At 36.2% G+C, this 15,202-nt stretch overlaps 1 protein-coding gene across 6 annotated transcripts in view; it reads right to left on the bottom strand.

Moving 5' to 3' along the window:
* Nucleotides 1-6,020: 6,020 nt before the first annotated feature.
* Nucleotides 6,021-15,202, bottom strand: part of slc4a4a (solute carrier family 4 member 4a) — a 44,673-nt gene continuing 35,491 nt past the window's right edge. For 5 of the 6 annotated variants that reach the window (XM_056745091.1, XM_056745089.1, XM_056745090.1 and 2 more), the window contains 11 exons: nucleotides 14,519-14,704; nucleotides 14,320-14,433; nucleotides 13,693-13,854; nucleotides 12,527-12,705; nucleotides 12,100-12,172; nucleotides 11,943-12,011; nucleotides 11,495-11,668; nucleotides 11,039-11,203; nucleotides 10,294-10,387; nucleotides 9,819-9,898; nucleotides 7,584-9,199 (listed from right to left, as the gene is read on the bottom strand). In XM_056745091.1, coding sequence (XP_056601069.1) covers nucleotides 9,855-9,898; nucleotides 10,294-10,387; nucleotides 11,039-11,203; nucleotides 11,495-11,668; nucleotides 11,943-12,011; nucleotides 12,100-12,172; nucleotides 12,527-12,705; nucleotides 13,693-13,854; nucleotides 14,320-14,433; nucleotides 14,519-14,704 — 1,260 coding nt within the window. In that variant the 3' untranslated portion in view covers nucleotides 7,584-9,199; nucleotides 9,819-9,854. Of the gene's footprint in view, nucleotides 6,438-7,583; nucleotides 9,200-9,818; nucleotides 9,899-10,293; nucleotides 10,388-11,038; nucleotides 11,204-11,494; nucleotides 11,669-11,942; nucleotides 12,012-12,099; nucleotides 12,173-12,526; nucleotides 12,706-13,692; nucleotides 13,855-14,319; nucleotides 14,434-14,518; nucleotides 14,705-15,202 lie in introns of those variants that run through there. The other variant, XM_056745087.1, reaches the window with a different exon arrangement.

Consider the following 15,202-nt stretch of genomic DNA (forward strand, 5'->3'; position numbering starts at 1 on the left):
TTCCATGCTCAACTCGTATTGGCTGTCGCTTCTTAATTCGGTCCCAAATTTGTAATTAATAGAACGTTAGTGTGACAATGAAAGAACTTATTCTGATAAAAATGTATATTTGTCTATAAAACAAATTCGAAGCAAATGCTTGCTGATAAAAAAAGGTTTTAAGGATCATCATGAGAAACATTTTAGGGAAGTGATGAAAAATACATATTACTTGCACAAATGATTTATGTGATTATGTCATTCGTTCTAAATGTTATTGTATAGGCCTATGTGTTTTTTAGACGCTGCTTTGTAAACATTCTTCTAGACCACATTCTTAAAAAATAAGTCATGTGGCTTAGTAAATATCAGAAAAAAACAGCTAAATTAATTTAATCAAATCTTTTAAAATCATGTAACTGTTTCAGTTGGACATATAAAAAAAATATTAAAGATACAACAGTTTTTAAAATTTACATATATTAAGTTTGTTCAATGAAATAAATAAGTATTTGATTAACAAATTATATTTTTATATATACTTAATATTTTTGGTGATTCTAATAGAAATATTTGAGTTACAAAGGTTCACTTAGATATTATTTTTTCTTACATTTGCTTAACATTTACTTATTCATTGATTTTACAAAAGTTACATTTTCATTGATTTTACAGCTTTAGATGTACTAAATTTTTGGAGTGTAAAATGAATTCATTTTAAATCACTGTTTTTTGTGCAAAGGAAAAGGGCCAGTCATGGGACAGATAAGTGCATATCAGCATCATGATTCCTGTTAGCTTGCTATATAGGAATATTGACATCACTCAAAATATGATACTACTTTATGTGTTTGTCGCTCAAAATTCGTCAGAAGTTTGTGAATTACCGGTGAATCTAATACTACGACTTTCAGCTTTCTATAGCCATGACACGATACATCAAGCCTTTTAAGCCTCTCTTGATTTGAACATTTCTACTCAGCTCAGACATTTACTGTTTGGACCATAGAAAATGTTTACATTCATGTTTTATTTGAGGCATGTTTTATCATGCCTCAAATATGCAGTATGTGTGTTTCTAGGTATTTATTTTTCATTAGGTTGAGCGTGCATCTGTTTCTCTAATGCCTTTGATCACATCAAGGCCCCAATAAAATCATGAATAAAAGCTTGTTTAATAGAGAAGGTGAGATGACTCCCTGTTCCCTAACCCTGTTTAGATGTCTCGCCACCTGATTTGTCTTCAACAGGTTTTTTTGCCATAAGAAATACATGCAGTGTAATTACCATCATTTCCTACCACCTTTATTTGTGACAACGCTTTTTTGTGCTCACCAGCAGGATTCTGTCTAAATCTCTTGAGACGTTTCAAATTACCCTTCCAAGCCATTCTTCATATCTTTATTCCACTGCCGAATTCACATTGACTGGGCGGTGGTTTTGAAGGTTTAAATCTTTTTGATGTCTGACTAGGTAATTTACCAGCACACTGTTACTCTGACTTCATATCCAAGGAGGGATTTCATTTTGGTTTTGTTGAAAATGAGATTTTGAGCTCTCAGCAAAGCTATTCTCACGATTACCATTGTTCCTTTGTTAATAATACAATAAAAAATGTCATGCATTTGTGAGGAGATGTAGACTCCTTTGCATATGCTTTTGTAAAATGACCTGGATGAAATCATATTGTATAATTGAAGAACCACTTCAGAGACAACAAAATGTGAGAGGTAACCCAATGCCAACCCTGCCACCATTTGGTTAATTTAGCCTTAAATTTGGCTCCTGCAAGTTCTCCAATTATCTGCTCTGCCGCTTGATTTTTCACATTCAGTAAACGGTGAAGTGGGAAGAGTCACTGGTGAGAACACGTAATTATATCAGATTCTTAACTGCGTCCATACCCAGGGAGCGAACCCACATCATTAGCATACGCATGAGGCTCTCTCACCAACTTTACAGTGTTGTGAGATTGCATCTAATTTAGAAAGGCAGCATATCCGTGTACTTTCTATTTGCTAACCAGGGGTGCGTTTCCCATAAGCATCATTAGCCAACTATGGACAAAAGTTCCTTTGTTCCAGCAAAGTTTAACCATTTAATTAATCAATCGCAAGCAACATGGCCAAAAGCTGTGGTTAGAAGCTTCTGTCCTTATTGTTATGACATGTAGGCTTATATGCATCAAGCTTTTGATCAAAGTAAGCAAGCAACACGCAGTGCATTCAATATCCACCATTCTAAATATATACAAATTAAATTTTTCATATTTTAGTTTGTACAGAAAACAGAAGTGCTGTTGTATGAATATTGCGCATGCACATGACTTGCGTGCTCTATGACCCTGGGATATCCCTGGGTGGAATGATGTAGGAGGATGCTTATAAATTAAATAAATATCGCGAATAAAACAACAGATAACAAAATAACCAACACGTCTTTGTTCTGCTAAACACAAAGGACTAGGAAAAATGTCAGTAACCCAGGAGATCCCCCATTTACTGCTATTGTAGGGAAAATAATACGATTCAATGGGGGATGATATCTGATATTTGTAGCTATTAGACTCTTGTCTGACTTAACCTCTCATCAAATGTCTTTAGACGAAGGATGTTATTAAAAATGACAATGACTCTGGGATTTAAAGTCAGTGATTTTCTTTGGGCACCGTCAATTACATCTGATGAAGAGGTCTTCTATGCATTTCTCCCTAATCGGAAATGTCATGTCCTCGCTATCTGAAATGTTTGATTCTCTTTAAATAAACTTTCCACCTGCTTCAAAGAGTGTTTGTTTGCTTTCCAGTGTTCTACTTGCTCTTTCTAAGAGGCTTGTGGCATTTGAAGTGTAATTGTATTAGTCTGTCATATGAATAACCTTTACTTAAAGCGCAGCAATGTCCAGGATAAGATGATTTTAGTTTATGTTGTTGCTACGGTGTTTCGTCACAGACTGGTAGACTATCCATCCATCCATCTTCTTCCGCTTATCCGGGGCCGTGTCACGGGGGCAGCAGTCTAAGCAGGGATGCCCAGACTTCCCTCTCCCTAGACACTTCCTCCAGCTCTTCCGGGGGGGACACCTCAGCTGTTCCCTCTTGATGTGGAGGAGCAGTGGATCTACTCTGAGCTCCTCCCGAGTGACCGAGCTTCTCACCCTATCTCTAAGGGATCTCCCGGCTACCCTGCGGAGAAAGCTCATTTCGGCCGCCTGTATCCGGGATCTTGTCCTTTCGGTCATGACCCACAGCTCATGACCATAGGTGAGAGTAGGAACGTAGATTGACCGGTAAATCGAGAGCTTCGCCTTGCGGCTCAGCTCCTTCTTCACCACGTCAGACCGGTACAGCGACCGCATTACTGCAGAAGCTGCACCGATCCGTCTGTCAATCTCCCGTTCCATCCTTCCCTCACTCGTGAACAAAACCCCCAGATACTTGAACTCCTCCACTTGAGGCAGGAACTCTCCACCTACCTGAAGTGAGCAAGCCACCCTTTTCCGACTGAGAACCATGGCCTCAGATTTGGAGGTGCTGATTCTCATCTATTTTGATGTTATTCTATCAATTTCTATCAATATTTTTGAACATATCAATTATTTAAAGAAATTACATTCATTTAGTTTTCCTAATAATTTCCTTATATTAAATTTGGTCTGCAGTAACTGTAGTTTTCACTTATTTGTATATGTATGTAAAGTGCTTTGAGATGCTGCTTTTAAAGGTGCTATATAAAATAAAGTTTATTATTATTATTATTATTAGAGGCTTGTGCAAACCCAAGGTGTTTTACACAGCCCTATTATCAACATCTGAATGGAAAGGGCAAAAAGATGTTTTCCTGTCGCTCAGACTGCAGATATTAAGCCGTTTAATTAAAATCTCATTTCTGTATATGGGTTTCAGCATTTCCATGTTTTCTTCGCAGTTAGAAAAAAAGGGATTTTTGGTAGAAAAGTAAAACTCAAAACATCATTAGGTTGACAATCACACATTTGAGACATGATGAACATAAAAAATGCAAAGCAATGCAAACTGATAAACCAAAGTGTTTAACAGATCAAATTCACATCATGAAGATAATTTCGACAATTGCCTCAATTTCAGAACTGTATGATCCCAGCAAACCTTGCAGTTACTGAGAGGCTAGTATCTTGGTCATTTTATTTTCACCCGAGATGATGTTTGGCCTTATGTCCTCCTCTATAATAACATTGGCTTTAAACTACACAATATTTCACAACACCTCCCTGTCCCAAATGTATATTCGTTGTATTTGGTCATATTTGAAAAGAGCATAAGAGTCAGATTTTGCAAACATGTGGAGATCGAATGTCTATACAAAGATATAAAACATTTTAATAACATTATGTAAAACGAGTGCACATATAAATGCATATGTACAGAAATGTGCACAAGTACATGTTTACATGACTACATTATTTTTACTTACTTACTTTACCTTCAGACCTCTACTGTTTCACTCTATAGGGGAGCTGTGTGGAGGTCAAGCAATATGTCAACAGGCCCCCACTGGGCACAACACATTCTGTTTGGAACTGAGCTTCATCTTTGTCAACACTGGTAATGGCTTTGTCAGCTAGAGTGCAGATCTGAAGCTTTTCCTCTGTTAGCAAGCACTCCTGTCTTGAGCAGAAGCTGTGATGTTGTTGACCCGGTTATTGAGTTACAGAAGGGTAGTAGAGCAAGTAATGTTACTAGCTGCTCTCTGTCCTCTCACACGCCAATCATTGATCGCTACATATGACCTGATATCTGAAGGAATTCAAAACAGTTGATTACATTATACATATAAAAATAAGTTTATTCAAGTATGCTATACTGAAAATAGAAAAGTATTCTTTTAATCTACTTCTTAGGTACTTCTTAGAATTATTCTTTACTAATCTGACTTTACTGAGACAAAAGTTTATATTAAAAGTATAATTGGCCTATACTTGTTGTCCCATATCATATGATTGAGATATACTTATTGAGTATGCTTGACTTGACTTGAGTATACTTGACTTGTCGTGTTTACTCGTTTGATTGAGTAGCCTATTAAATATTGTTTTTAAGAAGTTAGTGTCTTATTCTATTTATTCTGGACAAAACTTCAGTGCTTAACCGTATCGCACTGTTTGTCGTTGACACAGAAATTAAGTTTCCATTTCTATTGGCTTATTGAGGAGAAGCAATACGCTTAACATGGTCAAGCATAAGCATCATATCTCAGCATCAGAATGTCTTGGTGTCTTGGGGCTCTGATTTGGACTTTTACATAATTCCGCAAATGACATCCTTACATACTTTGGTTTATACAGTAACAAGTCCGAATGGATTGGAATAAAGTAAATTAATGTGTGCAACTGCTTACTTAAGAAAATAAAAAAAATTTGATTATGTTTTTAGCTTTACATAGTTTAACTAAGCAATGAAATCGCTGAACAATAGAACGTGATTAAATTCAACGGATTTTTTAATCTGTACTTTCAAGTGTAAATTATATGATAATGTTGGGAGACATGCACATTGTGTCATAGTTCTACCAAAATGTGGAGTCGATCTGATTCTGAAAAGAGTGAACCTGCCCCTAAACAGTTTGTATATCATACAATGTAAAGCATAACACGTAAATGGAAAATACAAATGCTGTTTATTCAAAAAGTGCAATTATCTCCTTACTTCTTCTTTTATGTCAGGTCTCCTGTGTGACTTTAAACATTTTTATTATATTTTATTATACAAAATGAAAAATGTTTGTGTATAAAACCATCACATTCAATAGGGTGTCCTTACTTTTCACATGACTGCACGTTTGATCATATTTAAGAACTGTAATGTGTATGTGTATATGATTTTCTTTACCTTTCTCTATTTCATTTTAGTTTTTAGGACTTAATTGTTATTTAATATTAGTTTTTTTATCCTGTACAGCTGCTTTGATCAAATTTAAACTGTAAAAAACGATAACTCTGTAAAAACACTTTATACCTTGTGGCACCGGTTCATAGAGCAGGGGTATGCAGGGGAATGCTGTTGAGATGTTTGTAGAGGTTTAATAACATGTCACAGTTGGGAAAAGTACAGACACAGCCCCTGGGTCATTGCGATAGACAGGTTATATCTGGGTTCAAGAACTGATTCTGGAGAGTTTGGATCTTTTGGCTGGCTGGAGGAGAGTTTTATGATGGCTCTGTGGGGGACATACACTCCGATGGATAACTGAATGAATCGCTCTAGCCCCAAGTTTTCGGCTGAGTTCCCCTTTCAGCTTATTAGAAATTGATGTGAATGTACTGTCTAACAAATAATAAATTAGATCTAACATTAATCTCTTGAATTTAAATTATGAACATTTTGACATATGACATGCAAGACGTGTGTTGATGTCTCTCATTTGTTGATCTGGTATCGATCTGATGTGATGTTCAGTCCACTATGAAAGACAGCAGAACATCTGGGTGAAAGGACAAAAGAAAGTCTCAGTGCCGCCCATGTGTGAAAATAAAACATTCAATTCCTATTGCTAAATTGCTTAGCGAGTAATAAAAAAATTAGTTCATCTTTAAACAGAAAATCGAATGGCGGATAAGTACACAGACCATAAGCAATCCAAGCTGTTTCTCAGTCTGGGAACTTTTTTCCACTTTAAGACACCTATTGATCAGAACTGACATTATATCTCTGGTGTATTGCGTAACCAGACAAAGAAGACCACTTCTTTCTTCTGTCTGGCTCAGTTCTGATGCGGTGCACAGCAATAGAATTATAAAAGAACCACCAGGATTGATTTGAAAATACTGAAGTGAAAGCCACTTTAACACATTCATACTGAGCATCTAAATGGATTTTGTTAGTTGTGCTAAATATAAAACAGCATAGTTGTTGTATGCATGCTATGGATATTATTATTAATGGTAACTATTAGAATTATTATCCTATTAGTAGTTCTAGTATATTATTTGCATTTATATGTACTATTTTATAAATTAACATTGTCCAAAATAATAATTTTTCTCCTGTTTAAGATTTTAATATTTTACTTGAATGCCATGAGAATTATTAACTCAAGTCTTTTCACTCATAGTCCACCAATTAATGTCTCTTCTTCCGACCTCTCCAAACAATTACCGTCTCTTTGTCTGTGATATTAATGGCTTTCCCTTCAAAGGATTGATCACTGAGCTACTCTCAGCATTTTGGTTCATTACAGTCCCACAAAGCATATAAGCGCCTTATTCTACATCTATAGACCCTTCAATCTTTAACAATGCTTATTTGTAGTGTTACTTTCACCTGTGTAATGTTGATTTTGAACACTAGATGGGGAGGTTGTGTCATATTTAATCTAGGCCAAGCAGCTGTTCCTAGGCTGGTATAAAAATCTCAATCACATTTGTGTGCTAGATATTTGTGTGCTAGTTATTTGTGTGCTAGTTATTTTAGACTATTTACATATTTTTAACCTTAACCCTCTTAAACCTTCATGCAGCATTTTAAAGTACGTAACATGTATTTAGAAAATAGCTGTTTGTCACAAAATATTAAAAAAATGATTACACGCACGCAAACAGACACGAAAGAAACCAGAGAGAGACAAGGAGACCATTTAATAAATTCTGTTCATTTTTAATATTCATTTCCTTTGAAAAATATAAACTCTAAAATAATTTCAGCTGCTTCGTTCTAAAAGTCACAAAACTTGATTAAAAATGTATCAGTGTTACACACTCTACAATTAATATTTAGCATTGTTTAAATGTTCAAGAATATTCCCAGACGTGCTTTCACAATATATTTAATCTATTTCAGATAGGTACCCCCAAAAATATAAGTTAAAAATGTATTGTTATACTTAAAAGGTTAAAGGAAGGTGATTTTCAAAAGGCTACAAAGATCTATATATTTCGGTTTGTTTTTGAAAGTGGAAAAGATATCAAATGATTGGAGGTTGTTTCAAAATTTGTTTAAATCAACATATAATACTTGAGACATAAAATAATACATGAAATATAAAAGATCAAGGCTCAGGGTTAACATGTTTGGGACATGCGCGCTACATCTGGAAAGCACATTCTCTTTCCCAGTATATAGCCATCTTCATTCAATGTGACTTTATCAAATTGTTGATTTTGTGACACTCACTTTCTCACTTTTACAAATGACACAGCTTATAATATAACATTCATTCATTGACTCAAAATCACTTAAATAATGCACAAATAATAAAAAGTGTATGAATTTTATAACACAATATCAAGGATCTAAAATAACTTCATGTATTATTACAGTAATTGCAGGTTTAAGCCACTTGAGTAAATCATTTGCAGGACAAGCAGTTCCTGGGTTTACACATGTAGACTTACAGCAGGTTTGCATGGTTTCACTCAAATGCCCAGTAACATCTGAAATTACTTACTAGGCTTTATCATTATTAATCCTATTAAAACATTTTTGGAATTAGGGCATAAATGTCATTTTGTTAAAGGAAACAAATGAAATATATTAGCAAAATATAAATGACAAATCTGTAAAACAGCAGGATCAATAACATTAACCATCATTAACAGGTTAATCAATATCACAATACACTATTTCATAAATGTTCTCTATTTCATCATAACAGAATTTCTTGAATAATTTGTTCAAGATGTAAACTTAAAACAATTATGCTGTGCAAATAAAAATGACGGTACTCCATTTTACAAAATGCCTACTATGTAAAAGGGAGGTATACCAAAATTAAAAAATAGTGACACTGAGTGAATTCGGTAGAAAGACGAGTACTGTGTTGAATTGGACGGATAATAAAAGGAGTAATTCTTTCCATGCTGTGGAAAAACAGCTACAGCGTTGTTCTAAAGCTCAGCACATATGTGAAACGATGAAGTGAATTGCATAGTAATTTAGGGATTACAAATTGCAAACCATAGTAATTACAGTAAGTGAGTGGAAGACAAGCATTTCTCAAGCCATTCTTAACACCTCACATAAAGTATCTTTCATGGGAAACAGTCTTTAAAAAATCCCTTGGCAAACTGGCGTTCTGCACATTGAAAGAACACAGCGGGATAAAAGAGCTTAAAAAAATCTGTCGCAGTCTGGAGGAAAAGCTAGATGGAGGTCTCGGACCCACGACTCCCCCAGTAGAAGCCATTGTTGTCATCTGGATCCATGTCTATTCTAATCTGAGGCACATTTAACGGCAGTCTCTCTGAACTGAAAGACATCCATTAGCAACAACATGAGCAAAAGTTCATCTTTTAACATAACACCAGTTATTTGTTAGCATATGCCAGAACCTTTTGTTATGCGGTTCATTCCCTTGCAGTCTAAACTGCAACCAATAATGAACACAATGGATAATAACTTAAAGAGCACATAACACGAGATCATGATAATGACATTTCATGCAGTGTGTACTGTTGCCGTGTTTGAAAGTGCCGAGTTGTAAATCCGAAGGTGACTGAATAACAAAATTATTGGTTTGGAAATAAGGGAGTCGACTCTGAGGCACGCAAACGAGTCGTCCCTAGACCGATTCGAAAACCGCCACAGATTTACTTCACTACACATAGTCACCGCCTACGTTTTGCTAGGACTGCTAGTGAAAACTTTATAACTCGTGAGCCTCATTCGCGATAGACCAATCACAGCAGACTAGGCCACGGAACGTATCATTTGAGAGTCAGTCAAAAAGTAAGGTAAGAATAACTGCCTATTATTATGAAATAATAGTGTTTCCACACCTTCTTGTCGTTGGACGCTCCATAAACAAAAGTAGGACCTTAAAAATCTGTAGTTATCTACTATGTACATAAGCTTTAGAGATGCTTACCTTGACATCGGGCTGGTCTCAAAGTAGCGACGCTTTTCAGCATGATGAATATCGGTCAAGGAATGAAGGGGACTTTTCTCCTGCAAGAATTAAACACAGGGTCCATTTTTAGCGTTGGCCTAGCCTAATGGCTGGTTAAAAACAGACAGCATAAACCATCATTATGATTTTAGCAAGTGTCTGCGAAATGGTTTCAAAAAGCATCCCCAATCCAAGTCATGCATGCCACAAACATGCGAAATCACAGTAAACTGAAACACAAAAGTGAGAGAAACATAAATGATTATGACAAGACAAGTAGAGGTGAAGAGAAGATGTCCAACCCCATAGAAAACTGACAAACAGCACAGACATAATGTTAAAGAAGAATTAGTGGCACCAGATACAAAAAAGAAGAAAAGGCAAAACAGACAAGCTGAATCATGTGTTAGAGAGCATCTCATTGGTTAAGGGTCCCCAGGTCTGCTCTACTCACTGTCAGAGGCCTTTTCACCCAAAAAAGGCTCTTGCTCCATCATGTCCATTGGGATTTTAATGCTGGGGACGTTCTCATTGAAAGGATAGTCAGACTGCACAAGAAGACATGGCCAAAATGCTTAAAAAGCTGAACAACAGTGCTTGCAACAGTAGTTTCAACACAGTATCAAATCAACCACAAAACAGTTTTTTGATGTCAGATGTCTGGTCTTAAAAGCCTGGACTGGCCCTTTTTTCATTTTGTGACTTCATTATCATCAGCGCTTCTCGGTAAAATACAAAGTACAGTTCAATGAGACAATTTTCTTGTTAGTAAACAGTAAATACAACAGTAAATAAAATGCAGTGTATAAAGTAAAAAAGGCTGCTCCAACACTACGTTTCTAGCAGTTGTAAAACTAAAAAGTGAATATGATGGATGTGTCATAATTTATGTCTCTTAGTATTTAAGTAGTATCGGTAAGATTAAATTAATAAAAATAGACAAAATTTATGTCAAATTTGTAACTAATGAAAAGTAAAATCAAGAAATGCAGGGCATTACAATTGAACCTCCTTTCTAAAGTCTTTATTATACTAATATACAGTATGATCAGCAGCATAAGATCATGTCTATTCAGCTTTATCTCAGGAAAGCAAAACGTCCTAAAATGTATGAATGAAATTGTGTGAATTCATATGAATCAGACACCTTGTAGTTCAAATTGCTGTGAGATTGTGCTGGTAGATTTCAAGACACTCACGTCTTCCATATCACTGTCTACGCTCCCTTGTTTCTTCTTTTTCTTTTTTTTCTCATCCTCTTTCTTTTTCTTGTCCTTCTCCGGTATGACATCATCCAGAAAGCTGAGGTCTTGCTGAGAAAAGACATAGTCCAATGCCTTCCTCACAGCAACCAAAGCCAAGATCTGACCGATGAAAACACTTCGTTTAGTCACTCATAAACACTTTCACTAAACATTATCAAAATGCTGGCAGAACATTGTTTATATTGGAAAGGTTGGAAGACTGCTGCATGAGAGGATGCTAGACAAGTTATGTCAGTTAATGAAGCTGGTGCACATCCCTTCATAAAACCAACTATGTATCGTACACTTTCATTAATTTCAATGTGTAAAATGAATCTTTATTTTGCAAAAGACATTCAAAAAAACTTTTTCATGAATCGGCACTCCTAAAAAAGCTGACAAGTAACTAACCATAACTGGAAAGATGATAGCAGCCACAGTGGATTTAAGGACCCATAGAAGTGCAAGGCAGAGCACTTGCACAAAGGTGAAGAGATGGACCTTTCTCAGTGGCACGTGCCGCAGGTAGATCAGATCTGGCTGGTGTTTGGCAGGCATGAGGAGCAGCTTCAGCCGGTCCATAAACTGAGTACAAAAGAGCAGAAATTGAAATGTCTTAGTGTACAGTCAGTATTCCAGCAGATCAAACCATTTAAATTAAGCCATGATTTGATTGTCTTGTTATTTTGTTTATAGGAAAATATATAAAAAAACACATATTTATTTAAAATATAGCATCTATTTTCTAAAGTAGATTCTAAACGTGTCCCATTTTAATACGATTTAAGAAACTGTTTTTAAATTTCAGAAACTGAATTTGAAATCCATCTGGGCCTATGCGTGCCTAATGGTAACCCACCTGCACTCCATTGAGCGAAGCAACACCCATGTAGAGGAAAACTCCATACAGCACCGGCATGGGTATAAACTGTGTCAAAGAAATGAAATCGTGCTATAATCAAATCTCAAATCTCATTACAATAGCGCAAGACTTATATTACTGGCTGAATCATTACCTTGAGGATAGGAGACATAAAGACAGATAAACCAGTGAGAATAAAGACAAAGACACCAGTGACTCGCTGTTCCCTAAATGAAAAGAAAGAAATTATATTATATATAATATATACATAAATTTGACATTAAATGTCTAATTATGAATAATCGTTATATTTATATTAAATAATTAAGTATATCATAACATGACCCAAATACAGCTGGTTGTGTTTTGTACAAAACCAGGCTCGTGTACATTTGTTCAGCTTACAGCTGTATCAATAAAGCCCCCTGGAATTTAATAAAACAAGCAGACTTTTAAACAGGCACCCCACTGAGCCAACCTCTGCTTTGTTGTGCGCAGAAATAGCGAGAGACATTCATATTTTACAACTGTACAAAAAATCAGTTTCATTCGGTTCACCTTTCAATTGCTGTAGAACTTACCTGACACCCAAAAATTTGGGCTGCTCTCCAGGGGCAGAGGTCTCTGTCTCCATCTTTAAGCTGTCAATGTGAGCGATGGAAATAACCGTAGCAGCTACATACCAAGGCAAACCCATAAAGGAGCACACTACCAGCAGAATGGCTACCCAGAACAGGTCCAGATGGTATCCTGCACCTTTCTGATGAAGATAAAAAAAGTTGTTACAACTTTGCCAATGTATTGCGTGTCAATCAATGCTTATAACAATCACGGTTGTGTTGATTGATAATATCATAATTTCATTAAACTTCAAAATGCTTTAGGTTGCTTGAGTGTTAGACATTCACATCTCAAAATACGCTTAAAAATGTTGCGCAACAAAAGTACAGGTACAGTGTACAGTGTCACAGGGGCAGTGTTATTCACACAGAGATGAAAGTACAAGTTCCACGGCGAAGCATTATAGTGAGAGGACACAATGTTTTAAAGCCATTCTCACATTACAGGCCAGAAGAGAATGAATGGGTTGCTTTTGTCTGGTTTACAATTCTACTTTGTTCTCCTATTCAGAATTTGTTCCTTTTTGTTGAATAAAACCGGGAAGCACGATGAGTTTGAATGACAATAAAAATATTATGAAAATAACTCCCCTTTATCTCAAGACATGCTCAAGGTATCATCTTTCAGTATATTATCAAAAACTGAAACAAATTTTTATTTAATATAAAAATGTATGGTTACACATTTTTAAGTTCCCGTATTACAGTGAAAATATACATTTATTACTGAGTAATAAAAATGAACTATATACTTACTACAGGATAAGGGTTTGGTTTAGGGTTGGTTACATGTTACCATGCGTAATTTATCGTAAATACATGTAACACGTGTAACAAGGGCACCGTAAAATAAAGTGTTACCAAATGCACAAACATTAATTTCTTAATTTTGGTGTTATTTTTTATTCTAGCTTGCACCAGTATCACTAACCATCTGTTTTTTGACACAAACTGCTGACTTTAAATTTCCAGACAAAAGATTAAAAGCCTCTATTTGTCAGAAACTTTCTGTAAATATGTCAGTACGGTTGCCCACGTATTTCCTGTAGTCCCGGGTGGTTCAAAGTAAGCGTGCTAAACCATCTGGTTTGGGAGAGAATTACACAGCAGACTCACGGCAGGTCTACCTTGAGCTTGTGCTCCTTGCGATTGACGATGACAGCGGTGATCTGCTGATCCATGAAGAGCAGGATGGTGACCAGCAGGGCGGGCAGAGCAGCTGCCAGGTACACCCACCAGGGGTTAGCTCCGAACGGCGGCACAAACCAGCCACGGTTTGGGCTTGTTGGCTTGAAATGTGAGAGAAGTGTGGTTTGAAGATCAAAGAAGTTTGCAGTCAAGACATTTGGTGGGGGTGATTTTGTAAATCTTGAAATGCTTGAAAAGGTTTGAAAAGGTCAAAAATATATATTCTGTCATTATCTCACACTGATGTCACCCATGCCGTTTCCTTGAAACACAAAGGTTTTCTATTTCTATTAACATTTATTTATTTGTATGGTATTAAACAGAAAAGCCAAGCTGCATTTATGTTGTGTCTACATTCAGAATGTTAAAAGTTCCCCAAACTAATATTGTTTTCCCACCATAACTTGACAAGAGTGACCGACCATAAAGAATAATTCTTCAAAACTGTGTACTTTTGTGTTCCTTCGAAAAAAATCAGCATATAGTTTTGGAACAATGAGGGTAAATAATGACATATTTATATATTGTATACTGTATAATAGAACATGCCTTGAAAAGGTACTTACCTTAAATTCAGTTGGCACTATGAGCTTTGGTGTATCCACTCCAATAAGAGCATCCACTCCACAAAAGATCAAAATGGCCAGGATTATGGCAAAGTCACTTATAAGCTTCCTCACCTAAATAAAAAAAAACTTTTAGGAACCAGGAAGTGAGGATTTCATCCACTTGTACTGTCCTCTAAAGCTACAGTAGCCCACTTACAGTCGTAGGAAAGTACGAGCTGAACTTGAATTTCTTCAAACACATGGAGCAGGTGTAGGTGCCAAAGAAGAGGATTAAGGACATGAGGGTGACATCGGGGACGTAGTCACAGGCCTTGCCTACCAGCTCCCCTCCATATTGCAGGCATTCCTTTTTCGTTAGGGATGACCAGCTGGCATTTAAGCGCTGCATGAATGACACACACATTCTTTTGAAAAACTTTTCTAGAAGATCAACTCTACAGATGTCTAGATACAATGTATACCGTATGGGGATTTTTATTAAAGCATGTGAACATTAACGTTACACAGTAGACATGCATGGCAAATATCACAATATACACGGATTCAAAGGTATAGCCGAAAGATTGAACCATTATGTAGGGTGACCATATGAGCCATTCTTGCCAGGATTGGGGAGCGTCTTCCGGGAGTCGCATTTGTCGGCCGCATACGCCATCGAGGTTCATTATTTCAGGTTTTATTTTATTAAGGCAGTCGTTAAATTTCAAGGTAAGAATGACTACAATGAACTACAATGATTATACGTCTTTAAGCGATGTTATATGTTAATTTTATAATGCTTTTCTTTACTGAAATGTAACCACGATGCCGTATGGGGTTAACAAATGTGACTCCCGGAAGATGCGCCCAAATCCTGGCAAGAATGGCTCATATGGTCACC

Source organism: Triplophysa dalaica, chromosome 4, assembly GCF_015846415.1.
Source record: "Triplophysa dalaica isolate WHDGS20190420 chromosome 4, ASM1584641v1, whole genome shotgun sequence".
NCBI lineage: Eukaryota > Metazoa > Chordata > Actinopteri > Cypriniformes > Nemacheilidae > Triplophysa > Triplophysa dalaica.